This window comes from Tauraco erythrolophus (assembly GCF_009769465.1).
Source record: "Tauraco erythrolophus isolate bTauEry1 chromosome 30 unlocalized genomic scaffold, bTauEry1.pri scaffold_44_arrow_ctg1, whole genome shotgun sequence".
NCBI classification, from domain to species: domain Eukaryota; kingdom Metazoa; phylum Chordata; class Aves; order Musophagiformes; family Musophagidae; genus Tauraco; species Tauraco erythrolophus.
This window is the reverse complement of record NW_028238561.1, coordinates 740,114-763,977: the sequence shown is the minus strand read 5'-3', so window position 1 is coordinate 763,977 and position 23,864 is coordinate 740,114. Positions and strand designations below refer to the sequence as shown.

General features: G+C 50.0%; 7 protein-coding genes across 7 annotated transcripts; all 7 read left to right on the top strand.

Annotated features, from left to right (window-relative positions):
* Positions 1-2,468: 2,468 nt before the first annotated feature.
* Positions 2,469-2,765, top strand: LOC147526156 (feather beta keratin). Its single transcript, XM_086630482.1, has one exon. The coding sequence runs from the start codon at positions 2,469-2,471 to the stop codon at positions 2,763-2,765; it is 297 nt and encodes a 98-aa protein (XP_086486608.1).
* Positions 2,766-6,113: 3,348 nt separating this feature from the next.
* Positions 6,114-6,410, top strand: LOC147526155 (feather beta keratin-like). Its single transcript, XM_086630481.1, has one exon. The coding sequence runs from the start codon at positions 6,114-6,116 to the stop codon at positions 6,408-6,410; it is 297 nt and encodes a 98-aa protein (XP_086486607.1).
* A 2,913-nt stretch (positions 6,411-9,323) lies between these two features.
* Positions 9,324-10,102, top strand: LOC147526154 (feather beta keratin-like). The gene is made up of 3 exons (XM_086630448.1): positions 9,324-9,462; positions 9,723-9,730; positions 9,785-10,102. Exons 1-3 carry the CDS (start codon positions 9,324-9,326, stop codon positions 10,100-10,102), a joined length of 465 nt encoding a protein of 154 aa, XP_086486574.1.
* Positions 10,103-13,012: 2,910 nt separating this feature from the next.
* Positions 13,013-13,791, top strand: LOC147526153 (feather beta keratin-like). The gene is made up of 3 exons (XM_086630447.1): positions 13,013-13,151; positions 13,412-13,419; positions 13,474-13,791. The coding sequence occupies exons 1-3, from the start codon at positions 13,013-13,015 to the stop codon at positions 13,789-13,791; spliced, it is 465 nt and encodes a 154-aa protein (XP_086486573.1).
* A 3,410-nt stretch (positions 13,792-17,201) lies between these two features.
* Positions 17,202-17,498, top strand: LOC147526152 (feather beta keratin-like). Its single transcript, XM_086630480.1, has one exon. It carries the CDS (start codon positions 17,202-17,204, stop codon positions 17,496-17,498), a length of 297 nt encoding a protein of 98 aa, XP_086486606.1.
* Positions 17,499-20,025: 2,527 nt separating this feature from the next.
* LOC147526151 (feather beta keratin-like) lies at positions 20,026-20,322 on the top strand. The gene has a single exon (XM_086630479.1). It carries the CDS (start codon positions 20,026-20,028, stop codon positions 20,320-20,322), a length of 297 nt encoding a protein of 98 aa, XP_086486605.1.
* A 2,701-nt stretch (positions 20,323-23,023) lies between these two features.
* LOC147526150 (feather beta keratin-like) lies at positions 23,024-23,320 on the top strand. The gene has a single exon (XM_086630478.1). The coding sequence runs from the start codon at positions 23,024-23,026 to the stop codon at positions 23,318-23,320; it is 297 nt and encodes a 98-aa protein (XP_086486604.1).
* Positions 23,321-23,864: the final 544 nt, after the last annotated feature.

Genomic DNA, 23,864 nt, shown 5'->3' with positions numbered 1-23,864 from the left:
CACCTCAGTGGCTTCTAAATATGTAATGGAGGTAAATGAAAGCTCAAGAATCTGATATTGCGGGCTACAAAACTTTCAGTGAAATGTACTTTTTTGAATGAAAGAATATTTTATAAAAACATTTCCATTAATCCTGGAACTGATCACTTATTCCACCTCAATGATTACTACAAGATGCATTTCCAATGGATTTTTTTTTCTCTATATCAAATTCTTCAAATAACAAAAATAAAATCACAAATCTGAGTGCGATGTTTTGTAGGATCTCTGCAAGGTGGATGATTTTATCCCTTCACAGTCAGCTTAATTCTTCTTTTGCTGTAGTCATGATGTATTAGGCTCTGTTTTAACGAATGAAATGAAACATTTCTCTCTTCAGAAATGTTTCATGCAATGGTGTAAAAATTTAAGCTTCAGTCTTTCTTCATTTTTCTTCATTTGGTTTGCCAAAATTGCCAACTCAAATCATTTGAATGTAGCATAAATGACTGTTTGCTACACCATCTGAATGAAGCGTTTGGTTTTCTGTGTTTGGATATGGTAATAAATCAACTGAAAGTATGTGTCCAAGCAATTGCATGGTTGCCTTTTGCTCATGTGTTCTCAATTGCATTCATTTCTTTCTTACAGCAGTGTCTCCTGAATACTGTAAGTGGATATTCTGGATACAAATTTTTTATGCCAGTACATAAAACCTTAGCATGTTACATCCCTAATGAGACCACAGAAACAACTTGCCCAATAGCCCATATCCAACACCAGATGCTGAACAGTATATTTCCACTGAGAAATGCTTTCTAGAATGATTCTGGTTTACTTTAAAAAAAACCCCACTGATTTGCTGTGCTAAATTCCTAAATCAGCATCTCTCAACACTTGTAGCACTTTTTTCGTTGAGTTTCATCTCAAACATTTAATGGGATGTTTTGTATCTTGTAGTATCAGAGTCTTCACTGCTGTCGATACACGGACAATTCAAAGTCCTGTTGTGAGAAGGGTTATTTCTGTACTTCAGAGGTGTCTGGACTGTCCGATGTTGGACAACAGATTTCAATTGGTATCTTGAATATTCAATTCAGTATATGTCCAGATACAAACAGCTGATCTGTCCAGCTCCTTGTCCTTGCACTATTTGAACATGAGTCCATAAAGTCTGACATTCAGTTTCAGCTTGGTGAGATAATTCTCAGTCTGACTGATGTCAAGAAAAGGTTCTCCTTAAAAGTAGTTACTCTGTTTTCTGACTCCATGTAAAACCGTAAGATATCCTCCAAACAGACTTTTGCTTATTATGTGAAGAAGGGAAGGAAAAAAAGCACTCTTAAATGCTTAACAGAAGTTTTTCTGCAGGTCAAGAGGCAAATTATTTCTAGCAAGGTCTTGAAGTGTTAAGTTGGCTTAGAAGAACAGACTTTTTTAAACATTCTGATGGTACCATGTTGTGTGTTGGGAATTAAAAGTAGTTGGAGTTTCTATAAAAACAGAAAGTAGTGACACAGTAAGCTATAAACCATGATGTGATTCCCAAAATAAAATGGTTAATGATAACTGACAAACTAAAAATTTGCTACTATGTAGGGTATGTGACCTAATTAGGTTTTTATCTGAAAAAAATTTAACTCTCAATGGGAGATATGTGGTGAGATCCTAAGACACAGAGGAAAATATCTGGAAGTCTATTTGTGCAAAACATGCAAATTTTCCGATTACGGAGCTATCTAAGATGAGTTTCTCATCATTCTAATTTGTAAATGGCCCTGTGAAGGCCAAGCTGGTGACTAAAATGACAGACAGGAGGAAAAATGCATTGCTTTCCAAGCGAATCACCATAAATGTCTGAATTACCTGAAGGAACAGTGCTGTGCATTAAATTAATTTGCTCTCTAATTATGTCGCGCAAAACAAGGAGCTTCGGTCGAATGGGCATGCCATTAGCAAGGGAATGGGGAGGATGCATGGCAAGCACCAAATCAAAGCCTACTTCAGTAGTAGGGAGCGTTTTCCATACAAGATGAGCTTGTTGGCAAACACATTCCATGTGCAAAGGTGCCTCTGGGCCTGGGGCGGTGTGGACCAGTATAAAAGGCTGTGCAACTGCAGGCTCCCTCATCCACTTCTCTTGCCTTCTCCTCCTTGGTGGACCAGGTAAGTAGCAACTCTGTTTCTCTTCTTTCTCCTTTTACTCTTTCTCTTCTGGCCTTTGTGTAGCTTTTGCTAAGAGCCTTGCTCCTTTGTCATCTTCAAGACTCTCAGCTCCTTGCCACCACCGTGGGAGGTGGGAGGTCTTGGGCTTTCTTTGCAGAGAAAACTTAGAGACTGGGCTCCTAAGACTGTCTTCCTCCCTACATAGCCCATTCCTTCTCCCAGACTCTGCCTTTTCTTTTGCCGAGCAGGATGTCAGCCTGCACCTCACCTGCTGTCTGTGCTTTTCCTGCCCTCTCTCCCAGGTGCACCCTCATCCCACAGCCATGTCCTGCTACGATCTGTGCCGTCCCTGTGGACCAACCCCACTTGCCAACAGCTGCAACGAGCCCTGTGTCAGGCAGTGCCAGGACTCCCGCGTGATAATCGAACCATCTCCTGTGGTGGTGACCCTGCCTGGACCCATCCTCAGCTCCTTCCCCCAGAACACCGCTGTGGGATCCAGCACCTCTGCTGCTGTTGGCAGCATCCTGAGTGAGCAGGGTGTGCCCATCAACTCCGGGGGCTTCAGCCTCTCTGGCCTTGGCGGCCGCTACTTGGGCAGAAGGTGCCTGCCCTGCTAAAGCCGGGCTGGACGTCCAGTGAGTGCATCGACCAGGAAGCCCAAAGCCAGGTGCCGCACTGACAACGGAGCTGCTGGCCAGGGTTTCCAGATGGGTTGAGCATCCTTGTGCCCTCCCGCAAAGGAGGGAGGGTAGCAAGGTGCCAGCCGGTGCTGTCTGGAAACACGGCCAACTGATGTCATCTTCTGCTGCTGCTTTCTTCTCCACATCATGAGTCCCTGTTATTTCCTGCTGTCCTGTGCCATGGGTTCATCCTGAAGCAAGCCGAGAGGGGCCGTCTTCCTCACCCTCTCTCCATGTGTGTGGGAGTAAGATGTGTTTCCCATTGCTGTGAAGGGGTTTTTGACTGTCAGCTGCCCTTGTAGCAGCCTGGACTGGGTCTCTTCCACCATGCACTGCTTTGTTTCACTCTTTAAATTCATTAAAGTTTATGCTGCATTGTAGCTTGACGTCTCCTTGTGTTCCTTCGCTCCTGAGATGCCCAATCAGGCTATCCAGGGGGAAATGGGATTCTCTGGAAGGGGAAAGGATGAACAGGTAAGGACCAATGGTGGACCTGCCTCATGCCTGGAGGAGCTGAATACCCTCCAGAGACATGCTCATTGGAAGAGACATGATGGACGGGTTTGTTGTGTTGTTTGAATATGAAAGGGTGGCTAAGATCTTCCCCAAAGCACATGTGAGTAACAAGCAAGGTTGGATACTGGTTTCGAGTTGATGAGGCAGGTCATGTCCTGCTGGAAGACATTGCTGTTCAGGCTGACCCCCACCTAGCCATGGCTCTGACGGCGTGTGTCATGATAAGATAGAATGCTGGGTCAATAGAAGACAGAGGGGATTACCTCGAGCCCTTTTCAATTTGACCAGCCTCCTGTTTCCAAAGAAAGACAAGACCTTGTATCCAATCAACCTGTCACACTATGTTTAAGGAGACGGGAGGGCTCCTCAAACCCTTTACAGTTGGACTGGTCTGTCAGGCTCATGCTGACAGCATCATCGAGACAAATCGCTCTGGACATCCTGCAAGGTCAGAGGGTGGTCATCTGACCTATTCAGGGACTCTCACAGGCAGTGACACTGTGACAAATCCCTTATATCCCCTCTGTATGTATTATTGAAGTTTCCGGAACCATATATATATATAGATGACAAATTTTACTATGTGTGCTCGTGACAGGATACAGGTTCCAGGACAGTCGGTGATAAGATACCGACTGTGAAAAGGGATTTGGAACAATATACAAACAGATCTGGCCAGTGATGATTTTAAACAGCTTGCATGATGTTAGTAAGTAAATGCACATAGCACTCTTACCCAATAGGTGTCCCTACGGGGGAGAGAAGAGAGGTCCAGCCCGTTCACTGGTCCCAGATATTCCAGTGGAGGTCTTCCCCAACACTCCCTTCTCCTAAGCCATTTTTATGGCCTAACATGCACAGCATGTTACCACTGGAAATGTGCCCTTGCTCTTCTCTCCTCCCAGCACTTCTTTGACACCCCGTCACTTCAGGAAGACCCAAAGGAGGTGAAGGGATGGGTACAGACAGGACAACTGTGTGAAGGGAGATGTGAGGCCTTGGCTAAAATTTGCAAAATGGGGATGGGTTGAGCATGGGTGTGTAAAATGGGTAAGGGAGAGAAATGGACACACAGAGATCATCTTACCTCATCTGGAAGGATGAGTAGCATTAGTAAAATATCCTGGAAACTGTGCAAGTATCTAGAAGGGAGCAGGAAAGGCATCCTATCCCTCACAGAAGCAGTCTTGTGGTAAGAGACACTAAGTACTGCTGAGTCCTTCTCTATGCGTCTTGTGTCCTGAAAGGACACGAGTCTGGGCAAATATGCTGCAAATCCTCCAGAAATCTTGCTCAGGTGCTGTGCAGACTGTGCTTGGAGAGTCCCAAGCAGTGATCCTTTTGTCCCTTCAATCACGCTTCAAGCTGGGGAGAATCAGGGAATGGTACCCTGCCAGTTCTGTTCTCAGGCCCTCCTTACAACACCCCTGTCCCCCACAGGCAATGCTTTGGTCCTTCAGCAATGTCAGGTTTCAGGTAAGGTTGGAGGTATCTCTCATGCTGTGCTCCTCCGACTGTCCTTGCAAAGATTTGTGATCCCTGCTTGCTGCTGAACAGACTTGGGTGCCCTGTAGGAATCCTGCCAAGTCTTTGGTCATGCCTGATGTGCCAGCAGTGTGGATGGCCAAAGCAGAAGTTGTGGCAAAGCAACAGGTAGGAAGAAAGATGTGTATGGATTGGCCATCATGTGCCTCTGTCAGAGGGATTCATCCAACGTTGGCAGAGGTGTTCAGCAAAGAGTGTTGGGAAGGGAATACCTCTCATTCTTCACCACTGGTGGTCTGCTGCTTAAGGCAGGTGGGCATGAAAGAGAGAAGGAAGAGAGAAAAAGAGACAGGCCAACTTCTGCAGAGAGCAAAGCTGAAACTGAGAGAGAGAGTCTAGAGCCCCAAGGCATAGCAGCCCCATCTGGAAAGGTGATGTCTAATCCAGTGTGAGTGAGCACAGAGTGAGGGAGAGCGACTGATGGTGCCGACCCTTTCGTGTGCATGTCCAGGCTGAAGCCTCGGGGTCCTGAGGAGACCTGCCCCATTCATGAGCAAACACTTGAAAGTGAAGCCCTGGAGGTCAAGAGGCTGACATCACCTGCTGAGATGGGATGCTCCTCATCACTGGCTGCATCATCTGTGTGTGCTGACGTGTCATTTCCCCTGGAAACATTTTGGCCTCTAATGCTGTCACTTGAAAGGAGCCTGCGTGGCTGAATGGGCATGTCATGAAGAGGGAAATGAAAAGGCAGCATTTCAAGACAGAAATAAAGACCCCCATTTCCTTAATTGTGATGCTTTGCATGCAAGATGAGCTTGCTGGTAAATACATTCCATGTGCAAAGGTGCCTCTGGGCCTGGGGCGATGTGGACCAGTATAAAAGGCCGTGCAACTGCAGGCTCCCTCATCCACTTCTCTTGCCTTCTCCTCCTTGGTGGACCAGGTAAGTAGCAAGTGGCTTCATTTGTTTCTCTTCTTTGTCCTTTTTCTTTTTCTCTTCTGGCTTCAACTGAGTCTTTGTTTCAGTTATGCTTTCCTCACATCATTGCCACTCATTTCTATTCTCTTTGCTAAACTGTGGGGAGGTGGGAGAAGGTCTTGTCCATGTTTGAAGGGCCCCCTTGGGACTGGCGTTCTTTAAACTCTCTTCCTCCCTACACAGCCTGTCTCCTCTCCCCAGACTCTGCCTTTTCTCTTGCCGAGCAGGCTGTCAGGCTGCACCTCACCTGCAGTCTGTGCTTTCCCTGCCCTCTCTCCCAGGTGCACCCTCATCCCACCGCCATGTCCTGCTACGATCTGTGCCGTCCCTGTGGGCCAACCCCACTTGCCAACAGCTGCAACGAGCCCTGTGTCAGGCAGTGCCAGGACTCCCGCGTGGTGATCCAGCCCTCTCCCGTGGTGGTGACCCTGCCCGGACCCATCCTCAGCTCCTTCCCCCAGAACACCGCTGTGGGATCCAGCACCTCTGCTGCTGTTGGCAGCATCCTGAGTGAGGAGGGAGTGCCCATCAACTCCGGGGGCTTCAGCCTCTCTGGCCTTGGTGGCCGCTACTTGGGCAGAAGGTGCCTGCCCTGCTAAAGCCGGGCTGGGCGTCCAGTGAGTGCATCGACCAGGAAGCCCAAAGCCAGGTGCCGCACTGACAACGGAGCTGCTGGCCAGGGTTTCCAGATGGGTTGAGCACCCTCGTGCCCTCCTGCAAAGGAAGGAGGGTAGCAAGGTGCCAGCCTGTGCTGTCTGGAAACACGGCCAACTGATGTCATCTTCTGCTGCTGCTTTTTTCTCCGCATCATGAGTCCCTGTTGTCTCCTGCTGTCCTGTGCCATGGGTTCATCCTGAAGCAAGCCGAGAGGGGCTGTGCTCCTCACCCTCTCCCCAAGTGTGTGTGAGGAAGACGTGTGTCCATTGCTGTGAAGGGGTTTTTGACTGTCAGCTGCCCTTGTAGCAGCCTGGACCGGATTCCTTCCACCATGCACTGCTTTGTTTCACTCTTTAAATTCATTAAAGTTTATGCTGCATTGTAGCTTGATGTCTCCTTGTGTTCCTTTCCTCCTGAGATAGGGAATCATAGAATCACAGCATGCCTGATTTTTTGAGGAGGTCATCTGTTCCAACCCTCTGCTCAAAGATGTCAACCTAGAGACAGTTGCTCTTGGTTCATATGGCTTTTGGACATGTTCATGGATGGAGTCTCAAAAATCTCCCTGGGAAACATGTTCCAGTGCTTGGTGAGCCTCACAGTGAGAAAGTTTTTCCTGACATTCAGGCGGAGTTTTCTGTGTTTCCCTGTGTGCCCATTGCCTCTGGTCCTTTCAATGAGCAGCACTGAAAAGAGCTTAACTCCTTTTTTCCTTGCACCTTCCCTTCAGGTATTTAAATATACTAATGAGGTCCTCTTTCCCTGACCCTACTCTTCCCTGCTCTCAATCTTTCCGCATATGTGTGATGCTCCAGTCCCTTAATCATCTGCGTGGCCTTTCATTTGACTGTCTCCAGTATGTCCATGTCTCTCTTGCGCTGAGGAGCTCGCAATGAGACACAGTTCTCCCCATGTGGCCTTATGAGTGCTCAGTGCAGGGGAAGGATCCACAGCCCACAACCTGCTGGAAATTCTTCGTGTGAGCAGCCCAGGGGCAAACAGCAGCTGCATTAGCAAATGTGATCCGGTAGACGGTAAAGGGGTGCCTGAAAGGGTGTGATGCACTTGTATCCTTTTGAGGGATTGAGAGTGTGTAACCTACTGAAATGGTCACCTGGAAAGAACTGTCCTTTACACGTGATATAGCCTTCCCAAAGTCACCCACATCTCTTTGTCCTGAACACCAGACTTGCTGTGTCTCTCAGCAGACCCCTGTGATGCTTTCCATGGCTCCAAGAAGTGTGTGATATGTAGACAGATGCCCAAGCAGTTGTATCCCTTCTCTTCTGCCCCCAAACCATCTTTCTGTTCTCCCCAGGCCCCCTTTCTGAGCTACTCAGCAATGTTGGCAGAGCTGCACAGTCACTGCTTGAGATTTTGCATGACCTGTGGCCCATAACATTGAAGTGAAGGTACGTAGGAAGTGCCTGGCTGTCTCTTCCATACCAGAGAAAGGAAAGAAACAAACCCTCCAGGATGTAGCCATTGTGTCTTCCTGCCTTTCTGCCCTGAACTGCAAGATGACCGACTTCAGAGAGGGAAGTGACTGTGCTCATGTGTGGAGTTGGCATGTAGTTGGTGCGGTAAAGTCCATCGGGATGTGGTGGTTGCTCCTGCCACAAGGGACAAGCTGCCTATCCCTTCCTCCCACATGCTCCACTCCTCCACAGGTGATGATTTTCCCTGTGACCCCCCATTCTTCCTTCAGGTAGAGTGAGGGGCACCTCCTATGCTGTCCCAAATGCTGAGAGAAGCCCCACAGTGCCTTTTCCCATAGCTATAACCCTGTCTTCTCTTGAAGACAGTTGCTGTCAGCAAAACCTTTGTGCCCTGCTGTGCAGGAAGACCCTCAGTAAATGCACCATCAACACCCAGGAGCCATGCTGCTCTGACAGCAGAAGACCAGTGGGGTGAAAATATTGTACCAGGGATGGTAGACAGCATCTACAGCACGTTATCCGAGAGAGCAGAGTGTGTAAGGGCATTGGAGCCTTTAGACAGACCCTCACTATAGGTGCTGACTGCAGGACTAGCACGGGACGATGGGAAACTACATGTCTGAGCATGCTGAGATGCTTGGGAAGAGGAAACAGAGATCCTGATGTCTACTTGCCTCCAGCATGTTCCTCCTAATGTTCTCAGACCATGTGTACTTGTGAAGAGTTTTGATGTCTCATGGAACTCCAAGATTTTTGCAGTTTCTGTCATTGAGTTAATGTCTGGGATCAAAGAAGAAGTGTTTGGTAGCCTTGGGTAGGAAGAAGGCCCAGCTGGGAAGCCCCAACACTGAGCTTTGGTGCCAAAGGGGTGGAGGGAGTAATCTGTGTGTGATGGAGAGGAATGTCTCTGCTTGTCAAACATCCTTCTTCTGCTGATTGGAGGCTGCTGAAGGATTTCCAGACTAAAGTAAGGAACAGCAAAGACCATATGATTGTCTCTTGATGACAAATTGCTGAGCTTAAAACCTTACAGGGTATCCAAGTCGATTGGGGAATTTATACCTAACTTTGATGGTGTTAGCTATTAGGTTACACAATGGAGACAGTGACTCCTGTCACAGAAAATTCTTTTTAAGTCTGGCCTTTTATTTTAGGGTTGCAAGAAAACATACAGCATTTATAATGACAATTCACAAAGTGAGGCCCCGGAGGTCATGAGGCTGACGTCACCTGGCAAGGTGGGACTCTGCTCATCACTGGCTGCATCATTTGTCTGTGTTGACGTATCATTTCCCCTGGAAACATTTTGGCCTCTAATGCTGTCACTTGAAAGGAGTCTGTGTGGCTGAACGGGCATGTCAGGAAGAGGGAAATGTTCCAGTGAACACACACAGTGTCTCCATTTCCTGAATTGTGATGCTTTGCATGCAAGATGAGCTTGTTGGTAAACACATTCCAAGCACAAAGGGTATCTTTGGGCCTGGGGCGGTGTGGACCAGTATAAAAGGCCGTGCAACTGCAGGGTCCCTCATCCACTTCTCTTGCCTTCTCCTCCGTGGTGAACCAGGTGAGCTGCAACCACCTTTGCCTCACTCTTCTCTTTTTCCTCTTTGTCTTTTGGTCTCAGCTGAGTCTTTGCATTATGGCAGCTTTTTCAGAGAACCTTGCTCCTTGATCCTGCTCCCAGAATCTCTGTTCTCGTTGCCACATTGCAGGGAGGTGGGAAAAAACACTTTGGATCTCTTTGCAGGGAAATCGTTGTGCTGGGGCTCCTAAGGCTCTCTTCCTCCCTACACAGCCTGTCCCTTCTCCCAGCCGAGCAGGCTGTCAGGCTGCACCTCACCTGCTGTCTGTGCTTTCCCTGCCCTCTCTCCCAGGTGCACCCTCATCTCACAGCCATGTCCTGCTACGATCTGTGCCGTCCCTGTGGGCCAACCCCACTTGCCAACAGCTGCAACGAGCCCTGTGTCAGGCAGTGCCAGGACTCCCGCGTGATAATCGAACCATCTCCCGTGGTGGTGACCCTGCCCGGACCCATCCTCAGCTCCTTCCCCCAGAACACCGCTGTGGGATCCAGCACCTCTGCTGCTGTTGGCAGCATCCTGAGTGAGCAGGGTGTGCCCATCAACTCCGGGGGCTTCAGCCTCTCTGGCCTTGGTGGCCGCTACTTGGGCAGAAGGTGCCTGCCCTGCTAAAGCCAGGCTGGACGTCCAGTGAATGCATCAACCAGGAAGCCCAAAGCCAGGTGCCGGACTGACAATGGAGCTGCTGGCCAGGGTTTCCAGAGGGGTTGAGCACCCTCGTGCCCTCCTGCAAAGGAAGGAGGTTAGCAAGGTGCCAGCGTGTGCTGTCTGGAAACACGGCCAACAGATGTCGTCTTCTGCTGCTGCTTTCTTCTCCACCTCATGAGTCCCTGTTGTCTCCTGCTGTCCTGTGCCATGGGTTCATCCTGAAGCAAGCCGAGAGGGGCTGTGCTCCTCACCCTCTCCCCAAGTGTGTGTGAGGAAGACGTGTGTCCATTGCTGTGAAGGTGTGCCTGACTGTCAGCTGTCCTTGTAGCAGCCTGGACCAGGTTCCTTCCACCATGCACTGCTTTGTTTCACTCTTTAAATTCATTAAAGTTTATGCTGCATTGTAGCTTGATGTCTCCTTGTGTTCCTTTCCTCCTGAGATAGGGAATCATAGAATCACAGCATGCCTGATTTTTTGAGGAGGTCATCTGTTCCAACCCTCTGCTCAAAGATGTCAACCTAGAGACAGTTGCTCTTGGTTCATATGGCTTTTGGACATGTCCATGGATGGAGTCTCAAAAATCTCCCTGGGAAACATGTTCCAGTGCTTGGTGAGCCTCACAGTGAGAAAGTTTTTCCTGACATTCAGGCGGAGTTTTCTGTGTTTCCCTGTGTGCCCATTGCCTCTGGTCCTTTCAATGAGCAGCACTGAAAAGAGCTTAACTCCTTTTTTCCTTGCACCTTCCCTTCAGGTATTTAAATATACTAATGAGGTCCTCTTTCCCTGACCCTACTCTTCCCTGCTCTCAATCTTTCCGCATATGTGTGATGCTCCAGTCCCTTAATCATCTGCGTGGCCTTTCATTTGACTGTCTCCAGTATGTCCATGTCTCTCTTGCACTGAGGAGCTCGCAACGAGACACAGTTCTCCCCGTGTGGCCTTATGAGTGCTCAGTGCAGGGGAAGGATCCACAGCCCACAACCTGCTGGAAATTCTTCGTGTGAGCAGCCCAGGGGCAAACAGCAGCTGCATTAGCAAATGTGATCCGGTAGACGGTAAAGGGGTGCCTGAAAGGGTGTGATGCACTTGTATCCTTTTGAGGGATTGAGAGTGTGTATCCTACTGAAATGGTCACCTGGAGAGAACTGTCCTTTACACGTGATATAGCCTTCCCAAAGTCACCGACATCTCTTTGTCCTGAACACCAGACTTGCTGTGTCTCTCAGCAGACCCCTGTGATGCTTTCCATGGCCCCAAGAAGTGTGTGATATGTAGACAGATGCCCAAGCAGTTGTATCCCTTCTCTTCTGCCCCCAAACCATCTTTCTGTTCTCCCCAGGCCCCCTTTCTGAGCTACTCAGCAATGTTGGCAGAGTTGCACAGTCACTGCTTGAGATTTTGCATGACCTGTGGCCCATAACATTGAAGTGAGGGTACGTAGGAAGTGCCTGGCTGTCTCTTCCATATCAGAGAAAGGAAAGAAACAAACCCTCCAGGATGTAGCCATTGTGTCTTCCTGCCTTTCTGCCCTGAACTGCAAGATGACCGACTTCAGAGAGGGAAGTGACTGTGCTCATGTGTGGAGTTGGCATGTAGTTGGTGCGGTAAAGTCCATCGGGATGTGGTGGTTGCTCCTGCCACAAGGGACAAGCTGCCTATCCCTTCCTCCCACATGCTCCACTCCTCCACAGGTGATGATTTTCCCTGTGACCCCCCATTCTTCCTTCAGGTAGAGTGAGGGGCACCTCCTATGCTGTCCCAAATGCTGAGAGAAGCCCCACAGTGCCTTTTCCCATAGCTATAACCCTGTCTTCTCTTGAAGACAGTTGCTGTCAGCAAAACCTTTGTGCCCTGCTGTGCAGGAAGACCCTCAGTAAATGCACCATCAACACCCAGGAGCCATGCTGCTCTGACAGCAGAAGACCAGTGGGGTGAAAATATTGTACCAGGGATGGTAGACAGCATCTACAGCACGTTATCCGAGAGAGCAGAGTGTGTAAGGGCATTGGAGCCTTTAGACAGACCCTCACTATAGGTGCTGACTGCAGGACTAGCACGGGACGATGGGAAACTACATGTCTGAGCATGCTGAGATGCTTGGGAAGAGGAAACAGAGATCCTGATGTCTACTTGCCTCCAGCATGTTCCTCCTAATGTTCTCAGACCATGTGTACTTGTGAAGAGTTTTGATGTCTCATGGAACTCCAAGATTTTTGCAGTTTCTGTCATTGGGTTAATGTCTGGGATCAAAGAAGTGTTTGGTAGCCTTGGGTAGGAAGAAGGCCCAGCTGGGAAGCCCCAACACTGAGCTTTGGTGCCAAAGGGGTGGAGGGAGTAATCTGTGTGTGATGGAGAGGAATGTCTCTGCTTGTCAAACATCCTTCTTCTGCTGATTGGAGGCTGCTGAAGGATTTCCAGACTAAAGTAAGGAACAGCAAAGACCATATGATTGTCTCTTGATGACAAATTGCTGAGCTTAAAACCTTACAAGGTATCCAAGTCGATTGGGAAATTTATACCTAACTTTGATGGTGTTAGCTATTAGGTTACACAATGGACACAGTGACTCCTGTCACAGAAAATTCTTTTTAAGTCTGGCCTTTTATTTTAGGGTTGCAAGAAAACATACAGCATTTATAATGACAATTCACAAAGTGAGGCCCCGGAGGTCATGAGGCTGACGTCACCTGGCAAGGTGGGACTCTGCTCATCACTGGCTGCATCATTTGTCTGTGTTGACGTATCATTTCCCCTGGAAACATTTTGGCCTCTAATGCTGTCACTTGAAAGGAGTCTGTGTGGCTGAACGGGCATGTCAGGAAGAGGGAAATGTTCCAGTGAACATACACAGTGTCTCCATTTCCTGAATTGTGATGCTTTGCATGCAAGATGAGCTTGTTGGTAAACACATTCCAAGCACAAAGGGTATCTTTGGGCCTGGGGCGGTGTGGACCAGTATAAAAGGCCGTGCAACTGCAGGGTCCCTCATCCACTTCTCTTGCCTTCTCCTCCGTGGTGAACCAGGTGAGCTGCAACCACCTTTGCCTCACTCTTCTCTTTTTCCTCTTTGTCTTTTGGTCTCAGCTGAGTCTTTGCATTATGGCAGCTTTTTCAGAGAACCTTGCTCCTTGATTCTGCTCCCAGAATCTCTGTTCTCGTTGCCACATTGCAGGGAGGTGGGAAAAAACACTTTGGATCTCTTTGCAGGGAAATCGTTGTGCTGGGGCTCCTAAGGCTCTCTTCCTCCCTACACAGCCTGTCCCTTCTCCCAGCCGAGCAGGCTGTCAGGCTGCACCTCACTTGCAGCCTGTGCTTTCCCTGCCCTCTCTCCCAGGTGCACCCTCATCCCACCGCCATGTCCTGCTACGATCTGTGCCGTCCCTGTGGGCCAACTCCACTTGCCAACAGCTGCAACGAGCCCTGTGTCAGGCAGTGCCAGGACTCCCGCGTGATAATCGAACCATCTCCCGTGGTGGTGACCCTGCCCGGACCCATCCTCAGCTCCTTCCCCCAGAACACCGCTGTGGGATCCAGCACCTCTGCTGCTGTTGGCAGCATCCTGAGTGAGCAGGGTGTGCCCATCAACTCCGGGGGCTTCAGCCTCTCTGGCCTTGGTGGCCGCTACTTGGGCAGAAGGTGCCTGCCCTGCTAAAGCCGGGCTGGACGTCCAGTGAGTGCATCGACCAGGAAGCCCAAAGCCAGGTGCCGCACTGACAATGGAGCTGCTGGCCAGGGTTTCCAGAGGGGTTGAGCAGCCTCGTGCCCTCCTGCAAAGAAGGAGGGTAGCAAGGTGCTAGCGTGTGCTGTCTGGAAACACGACCAACAGATGTCGTCTTCTGCTGCTGCTTTCTTCTCCACCTCATGAGTCCCTGTTGTCTCCTGCTGTCCTGTGCCATGGGTTCATCCTGAAGCAAGCCGAGAGGGGCTGTGCTCCTCACCCTCTCCCCAAGTGTGTGTGAGGAAGACGTGTGTCCATTGCTGGGAAGGGGTTTTTGACTGTCAGCTGCCCTTGTAGCAGCCTGGACCGGATTCCTTCCACCATGCACTGCTTTGTTTCACTCTTTAAATTCATTAAAGTTTATGCTGCATTGTAGCTTGATGTCTCCTTGTGTTCCTTTCCCTGAGATGCACAGCAAAGCTGCGCAGGGGGAAATAGGGTGCCCTAGACGGGAAAGGATGTGTGAGTAAGGGCAGGTGATGACCTTTCCTCATGCCTGGAGGAGATGAGTACCCTCAAGGGTCATGGTCATTGGAAGATATATTGAGCAGTGGAGGGATGTGTGGTATTGTCTGAGTATGAACGGGTGGCCAGGAGCTCCCCCAAGGGACATGTCTGTAGCAAGCAACATTAGATACTGACTTCCAATTGATGAGGCAAGCCACAACCTGCTGGAAGACATTGATATGCAGGGTAACAGCCACGTGGCCAAGGCTCTGATAGCGTGTGTCACAATAAGATACGATGTTGGGTCAATAGAGGACAGAGGGGGGGGCTACCTTTAGCCCTTTTCAATTTGACCAGCCTGCTGAGGCTCTGATGGCATGTTCCTATTTGCAATGTGTCCTCGCACTTGTCTCTGCCAAGCACTTCTTCCAAACCCTGAAACTGTAGTGAGTCTCAAAGTAGTTGAAGGGACAGGTGGCAGAGCGAGTAACTGTGCAAAAAGGAAATATGAGTTCTGATCTTTAATTTTTTTTCTCTTTCTCTCCTTTCTGTGATCTGTTTCTCCATGGGAAATGCTTTGCACTGGCCCTACATTACTGCTTCTGACAGAGTCACAGACTACTCTTGGTTTTAAAAGTATGTTCGTAGCAGATGACTTCCTTCTTGTCTTCCCTGATAGAAAGCTATGCTTCAAAATCCTGCCATGTCTTTTTCTGCTGGGTAACCCTGTAAAAATGCATTCCTTTCCATGACTGTAAGCCACACTGAGCCATCAGGAGAAGCATGGTCAAGATCAAACTAGGGAAGGAAGTCAACATCCTCAGTACATGCTTTGAGGGAGCAGCGTGTGTTAGGACGCTTGAACCTTTACTTAGACCCTCAGTATGGTGGGCTGAGTCAGGCAGAATGGAGAGATGGAAGAAGATGAGTTCTTTGCATCTAGTATTTTGCTTGTGGAAGGGTTTTAAATGGATCTTAACTATGAGGGTGGTGAGGCACTGGGACAGGTTGCCCAGAGATGTTGTGGGTGCCCCATCCCTGGAAGTGTTCCAGGCCAGGTTGGATGGGGCTTTGAGCAACCTGGTGTAGTGGAAGGTGTCCCTGCCCGTGGCAGGAGGGGTGGAACTAGATGATCTTCAATATCCCTTCCAACCCAAACCATTCCATGATTTTATGATTCTGTAATTGTCGCGGATAGAAAACTGATGTGCAGTATAGTTTGAGGGTAATGAAAACTCTTTCATGTTTGAAGGAAATCTTTCTAGTACATGCAGGCCTGCTGTGCTGCAGTCACACTGAGGATTTCTTCTGCATGCGTATTTGCTTAGATAAACATCTCCCATCAGCCTAAAAGCTCTCTTCAGCTTCCTGAATTCGGCCTGGGCCTCTGTGATTAGAGAGTTGCCTGTCTCTGGTGGAGTCCCAAGCTAACTGGGGACTCTATTTGTCTACCTTTTGCCATGAGGACTCAAGCAGGGTGTCAGAGGAGTGCAGGTGGTGCCCCAGGCAGGATTGACACTCCTCTCAGCACCATTTATCCCCTGTCTTGCCCCAGGAAATTCAGTGTAGAGCACTGAATCCTTCCCTTGGCATGCATTTCTGGGCAGATCCTGGCATCTGCTGCTCTCCAGGCTGTTCTTGCTGACACTGCCAGCCCTCACTTGCTTCTGGGGATAGTTCTGTGCTGTACAGAACTCTTGCTGAGTGTTTGGAACTGTGCATGCTGTTGTGTCAGTATGTAGGTCCAAAGTAGAAGTTGAGTTATGGACTTGGGGAATGGAAGGAGGAAGAGTTTTGAAGACAGGAGAGGTTCTTGTTAGGGAGTGGTTTTTGTGAGATAACAGGAGTAGCTAACTAATACTTGTGGGAAAGCAAGGTCATTCTTTCTGCAACATTCTTTTGCCAATGACTGGAGAACTCCAGGCAATGCTGAAGGAGTTGAGATGGCAAAACAGACTAACTAGTTCTAAGGGCAATGTGATATACCAAAGAAAGTTCAAAAACCCAACAACAGTCTCCCTGATGAAAAAATGATGCCTAAGAACGCTTAAAAAGCCTTGGATAAACAGAGAGCAATGGGTTTGGCCAGTCCCCACAAAAAGAATGTCTACCCTTTAATCCTAGGTTTATAATGAAAAAAAACCTGCATTCATTACAACAAAGGCTAAAAGCACGCCTCAGGAAGGTAAGATGTTGACATCACCTGAAAATATGGCATCGCTCCACACAGTAGGCTGAAAAATCTGCCTGTATATTCTTCTGGAAACATTTTGGCTTCTAATCCTGTCATTTGAAAGGAGCCTGTGTAGCTAAAGGGGCATCTCCTGAACAGGGAAATGAAAAGGCAGCGTTGCAGGGAACATAAACAATCACCCCATGAACTTAAGTGGGATGCTTAGCATAAAATATGAGCTTGTTGGTAAATACATCACAAGAGCAAAGGGGCCTCTGGGCCTGGGGCGGTGTGGACCAGTATAAAAGGCCGTGCAACTGCAGGCTCCCTCATCCACTTCTCTTGCCTTCTCCTCCGTGGTGAACCAGGTGAGCTGCAACCACCTTTGCCTCACTCTTCTCTTCCTCTTGTTCTCCTCTTTGGCTTTTGGCCTTGATTGAGTCTTTACATGGTTTTAGCTTTTTCTGAGAGCCTTGCTCCTTGATCCTGCTCCAATAATCTCATTTCCCCTTGCCCCATTGAGGAGAGTTGGAGCAGGTCTTGTCTGTGTTTGAAGGGCCCCCTTGGTGACAGGGGCGCTGTAATCTCTCTTCCTCCTTACACAGCCTGTCTCCTCTCCCCAGACTCTGCCTTTTCTCTTGCCGAGCAGGCTGTCAGGCTGCACCTCACTTGCTCTCTGTGCTTTCCCTGCCCTCTCTCCCAGGTGCACCCTCATCCCACCGCCATGTCCTGCTACGATCTGTGCCGTCCCTGTGGGCCAACCCCACTTGCCAACAGCTGCAACGAGCCCTGTGTCAGGCAGTGCCAGGACTCCCGCGTGGTGATCCAGCCCTCTCCCGTGGTGGTGACCCTGCCCGGACCCATCCTCAGCTCCTTCCCCCAGAACACCGCTGTGGGATCCAGCACCTCTGCTGCTGTTGGCAGCATCCTGAGTGAGGAGGGAGTGCCCATCAACTCCGGGGGCTTCAGCCTCTCTGGCCTTGGTGGTCGCTACTTGGGCAGAAGGTGCCTGCCCTGCTAAAGCCGGGCTGGGCGTCCAGTGAGTGCATCGACCAGGAAGCCCAAAGCCAGTTGCCACACTGACAACAGAGCTGCTGGCCAGGGTTTCCAGAGGGGTTGAGCATCCTTGTGCCCTCCTGCAAAGGAAGGTAGCAAGGTGCCAGCCGGTGCTGTCTGGAAACACGGCCAACTGATGTCACCTTCTGCTGCTGCTTTCTTCTCCACCTCATGAGTCCCTGTTGTCTCCTGCTGTCCTGTGCCATGGGTTCATCCTGAAGCAAGCCAAGAGGGACTGTGCTCCTCACCCTCTCCCCAAGTGTGTGTGAGGAAGACGTGTGTCCATTGCTGTGAAGGGGTGCCTGACTGTCAGCTGCCCTTGTAGCAGCTTGGACCGGATTCCTTCCACGATGCACTGCTTCGTTTCACTCTTTAAATTCATTAAAGTTTATGCTGCATTGTAGCTTGATGTCTCCTTGTGTTCTTTCCCTCTTGAGATGCACAGCAAAGCTGTCCAGAGGGAAATGGGATGCCATACAGTGTGAAGTTGTGGCAGAAGGGATATAGTGGGCTCATGTATTTCCTGGGGAATTGAGAGGAGTCCCACTGAAATTGTCACCTAGAGGGAACTTTCCTTTGCATGACATATAGCCTTCCCAAAGTCACCCACATCTCTTTGTCCTGAACACCAGACTTGTTCCATTCCTCAGCAAACCCATGCGATGTTTTCTACAGCTCAAAAATCTGTGTGGGGTGTTACAGACGGCCAAGGAGTTGTATCCAATCACTTCTGCCCCCTAACTATTTCTTTGTACCTCCCGGCCCCTTACTCAACTCCTCAGCAATGTTGGCAGAGCTGCAGAGTCACAACTTGAGTCTTTGCATGACCTGAGGCCCATAGCTCTGAAGTGAGGACATTTTGCAAATGCTTTTCTGTCTCATCCATAGCAGAGAAAGAAAAGAAAGAAACCCTCCTGGATGCAGCCATTGCATCTTCCTGCCTTTGTGCCCTGAACTGCAAGACCACTGACACCAAGGAGGGAAGTGAATTGCTTGTGCATGTAGCTGCTGTGGTAAACTCCACCGGGACATGGCAGTTGCTCTTCCCTCAGGGGACAAGCTGCCTATCCCTTCCAAATGCTCTAGTGGCTGTCATGCCCCTCAAGAACATTCAGCTCCTCTTTTGCCCCAGGAAGTGCAGTGCAGACCACTGAATGCTTCCCTTGGCATGCATCTCTGGGCAGGTCCTGACATCTGCTGCTCTCCAGGCTGTCCTTGCTGGCACTGCCAGCCGTCACTTGCTTCTGGGGATACTTCTGTGTGGTGTGCAAATCTTGCTGAGTGTTTGGAACTGTGTGTGCTGTCCTGTCACTATGTAGAGCCAAAGCAGAAGCATTGACCATGGGGAGGAGGAAAGCATATCTTTTTGAACCTCGTTTTTTGCCTCTGTTTGATGGGAACATCCCTGTTTAACAGGAGTGATGAAGCAATACCTGGTTGTTGCAGAACGATGTCCTTCTTTCTGAGACATGCCTGTACTGTTGACTGGGGTCCTGGAGATGATGCTGACAGAGATGAGAGAGAAACCGGTGAGATAATTTCTCTGGAGAACAATGGTCGATATTAGAAAAGGGCTAAAGCCCAAGGGCAGAGCTGACATGTTTTGAGAGGTGATGCCTGGGACAGCGTGAGCTGGTCGATAGGGAAAGCTGAGGATGTGCTGGTCCTCCGCTAGGAACCTGAATGCAAGTCTGGCCTTTAATCATGGGTTTGGAATGAAATGTGGCCCCAAATGTTAGGAGGAAACCTCAATGCAAGGGCTGGGAGGGTAAGAGGCTGGCCTTAATTGGTGAGGTTGGTCATCTCCTTTTCTTTGCCTTCATCTTCTTCCTTCTTTTCTGTGTCATTTCCCTGGAAATATTTTGGCCTCTAATGCTGTCACTTGAAAGGAGCCTGTGTAGCTGAACGGGCATGTCATGAAGAGGGAAATGAAAAGGCAGCGTTGCAGGGAACATAAGCAGTGACCCCATTTCCTTAATTGTGATGCTTTGCATGCAAGATGAGCTTGTTGGTAAATACATTCCATGTGCAAAGGTGCCTCTGGGCCTGGGGCGGTGTGGACCAGTATAAAAGGCCGTGCAACTGCAGGCTCCCTCATCCACTTCTCTTGCCTTCTCCTCCGTAGTGAACCAGGTGAGCTGCAACCACCTTTGCGTCACTCTTATCTTCCTCTTCTTCTCCTCTTTGGCTTTGGGCCTCAATCAAGTGTTATCCTGATGTAGGTTTTACTGAGTTTCTTGCTCTTTGTTGCTGTTACCAGCATCTCTGTCCATTTTGTTCTCCATTCAGCTTAGATGACAGACGGTCTTAGCCTTTCCTTGAATGGAAATCTTCTCGACTTGGGCTCCTAAGGATCTCTTCCTCCTTTCACAGCCTGTCTCCTCTCCCCAGACTCTGCCTTTTCTCTTGCCGAGCAGGCTGTCAGACTGCACCTCACCTGCAGCCTGTGCTTTCCCTGTCCTCTCTCCCAGGTGCACCCTCATCCCACAGCCATGTCCTGCTACGATCTGTGCCGTCCCTGTGGGCCAACTCCACTTGCCAACAGCTGCAACGAGCCCTGTGTCAGGCAGTGCCAGGACTCCCGCGTGGTGATCCAGCCCTCTCCCGTGGTGGTGACCCTGCCCGGACCCATCCTCAGCTCCTTCCCCCAGAACACCGCTGTGGGATCCAGCACCTCTGCTGCTGTTGGCAGCATCCTGAGTGAGGAGGGAGTGCCCATCAACTCCGGGGGCTTCAGCCTCTCTGGCCTTGGTGGTCGCTACTTGGGCAGAAGGTGCCTGCCCTGCTAAAGCCGGGCTGGACGTCCAGTGAGTGCATCGACCAGGAAGCCCAAAGCCAGGTGCCGCAATGACAACGGAGCTGCTGGCCAGGGTTTCCAGATGGGTTGAACACCTCGTGCCCTCCTGCAAAGAAGGGGGGTAGCAAGGTGCCAGCCTGTTCTGTCTGGAAACACGGCCAACTGATGTCATCTTCTGCTGCTGCTTTCTTCTCCACCTCGTGAATCCCTGTTGTCTCCTGCTGTCCTGTGCCATGAGTTCATCCTGAAGCAAGCCGAGAGGGGCCGGGCTCCTCACCTCTTCCCATGTTTGTGTGAGGAAGACATGTCCATTGCTGTGAAGGGGTGCCTGACTGTCAGATGTCTATGTAGCAGCCTGGACCAGGTCCCTTCCACTATGCACTGCTTTGTTTCACTCTTTAAATTCATTAAAGTTTATGCTGCATTGTAGCCTGACGTCTCCTTGTGTTCCTTCCTTCATGAGATGGTCAACCAAGCTGTCCAGGGGAAAAATGGGATGCCCTAGAGGGTGGGTGGGTAAGGGCCAATGGTGGACCTGCTTCATGCTTGCCAGAACCGATTATCATCAAGGACCGTGATCATTGGAAGAGATATTGTGTAGTGGAGGGTTGTGTGGTACTGTCTGAATATGGAAAGGCTGGCCAGGAGCTCACCCAAAGAATATGTCAGTAACAAGCCAGGTTAGATATTGTCTTCCAGATGATGTGGCAAGCTATGACTTGCTGGAACTCATTTCTACGCAGGTTACTCCCCACCTGGCCCAGGCTCTGATGGTGTGTTACCACTCACAATGTGTCGTTGCCCTTCTCTCCTCCAAGCACTTCTTCCAAAGCCTGGAACTGGAGAGAGTCCCACAGGAGTTGAAGGGACAGATGCAGCCACTGCAATAATGTGAAGGGAGATGTGACGCCATGGGTAGATTTTGGCAGAATGGGAATGGGTTGAGCATGGGTTTGTAAAATGTTCATGAGAGGGGAATGGACAAAGGGGTCATCTTCCGTCATCTGGAAGGGATGGATAGCATTAATGGAATGTTGTGGAAACTGCAATTGTCTAGAAGGGAGGAGGAAGAGGAAGTTTTCCCCCACCAGAGTAGTCTTGTGGCCAAAAACATTAAGTATTACTCTGTGTGTCACTGTGTCCTGAAGGGATGTGAGTCTTGAGCTGATGTGCTGCAAATCCTCCAGAACTCCAACTCAGTTGCTGTATAGGCTGTGCCTGGAGAGGTCCAAAGTAGTGATCCTTCTGTCCCTCCAGTCACACCTTCATCTGTGTGGACTCAAGCCCTGGTACCCTGCCAATTCTGTTTTAGTTGCTCTGTCCCATGCCCTTGTCTTTCCAAGATAATGCTTTGATCCTACTGCTCTGATGAGGCTTCAGGTAAGGTTGGAGTCAACTCTGGTACTGTGCTCCTCAGACTGTCCTTGCAAAGATTCGTGATCCCTGCTTGCTGCTGAGCAGGCTTGGGTGTCCTGTGGAAATCCTGCCAAGTCTATGGTCATGCCTGATGTGCCAGCAGTGTGGATGGCCAAAGCAGATGTTGTGGCAAAACAACAGGTACGAAGAAGGATGTGTATGGAATGGCCATCATGTGCCTTGGTCACACGAGTGCCTCCAACTTTGGCAGAGGTGTTCAGCAAAGAGTGTTGGGAAGGGAATACCTCTCATTCTTAGACAATGGTAGTCTGTTGCCTAAGGCAGGTGGGGATGAAAGAGAGAAGGAAGAGGGAAAAAGAGACAGGCCAACTTCTGCAGAGAGCAAAGCTGAAACTGAGAGAGAGAGTCTAGAGCCCCAAGGCATAGCAGCCCCATCTGGAAAGGTGATGTCTAATCCAGTGTGAGTGAGCACAGAGTGAGGGAGAGCGACTGATGGTGCCCACCCTTTCGTGTGCATGTCCAGGCTGAAGCCTCGGGGTCCTGAGGAGACCTGCCCCATTCATGAGCAAACACTTGAAAGTGAAGCCCTGGAGGTCAAGAGGCTGACATCACCTGCCGAGATGGGATGCTCCTCATCACTGGCTGCATCATCTGCGTGTGCTGACGTGTCACTTCCCCTGGAAACATTTTGACCTCTAATGCTGTCATGTGAAAGGAGCCTGCGTGGCTGAATGGGCATGTCATGAAGAGGAAAATGAAAAGGCAGCGTTGCAGGGAACATAAGCAGTGTCTCCATTTCCTTAATTGTGATTCTTTGCATGCAAGATGAGCTTATTGGTAAATACATTCCATGTGCAAAGGTGCCTCTGGGCCTGGGGCGGTGTGGACCAGTATAAAAGGCCGTGCAACTGCAGGCTCCCTCATCCACTTCTCTTGCCTTCTCCTCCGTGGTGAACCAGGTGAGCTGCAACCACCTTTGCCTCACTCTTCTCTTCCTCTTGTTCTCCTCTTTGGCTTTTGGCCTCAATGGAGTCCTTGTGTGATTTTAGCTTTTTCTGAGAGCCTTGCTCCTTGCTCCTGCTCCCAGCATCTCTGTTCTCGTTGTCATATTGGAGGGGGATCGGAGCAGTTCTAAGACTTTATTTACACTAAAACTTGGAGACTGGGGCTCTGTAATCTCTATTCCTCCTTACACAGCTTGTCCATGCTCCCCAGACTCTGCCTTTTCTCTTGCCGAGCAGGCTGTCAGGCTGCACCTCACTTGCTCTCTGTGCTTTCCCTGCCCTCTCTCCCAGGTGCACCCTCATCCCACCGCCATGTCCTGCTACGATCTGTGCCGTCCCTGTGGGCCAACCCCACTTGCCAACAGCTGCAACGAGCCCTGTGTCAGGCAGTGCCAGGACTCCCGCGTGGTGATCCAGCCCTCTCCCGTGGTGGTGACCCTGCCCGGACCCATCCTCAGCTCCTTCCCCCAGAACACCGCTGTGGGATCCAGCACCTCTGCTGCTGTTGGCAGCATCCTGAGTGAGGAGGGAGTGCCCATCAACTCCGGGGGCTTCAGCCTCTCTGGCCTTGGTGGCCGCTACTTGGGCAGAAGGTGCCTGCCCTGCTAAAGCCGGGCTGGGCGTCCAGTGAGTGCATCGACCAGGAAGCCCAAAGTCAGGTGCCGCACTGACAACGGAGCTGCTGGCCAGGGTTTCCAGATGGGTTGAGCATCCTTGTGCCCTCCTGCAAAGGAAGGAGGGTAGCAAGGTGCCAGCGTGTGCTGTCTGGAAACACGGCCAACTGATGTCATCTTCTGTTGCTGCTTTCTTCTCCACCTCATGAGTCCCTGTTGTCTCCTGCTGTCCTGTGCCATGGGTTCATCCTGAAGCAAGCCGAGAGGGGCTGTGCTCCTCACCCTCTCCCCAAGTGTGTGTGAGGAAGACGTGTGTCCATTGCTGTGAAGGTGTGCCTGACTGTCAGCTGCCCTTGTAGCAGCCTGGACCAGGTTCCTTCCACCATGCACTGCTTTGTTTCACTCTTTAAATTCATTAAAGTTTATGCTGCATTGTAGTTTGATGTCTCCTTGTGTTCTTTCCCTCCTGAGATGCACAGCAAAGCTGTCCAGGGGGAAATGGGATGCCACACAGTGTGAAGTTGTGACTGAAGGGATAT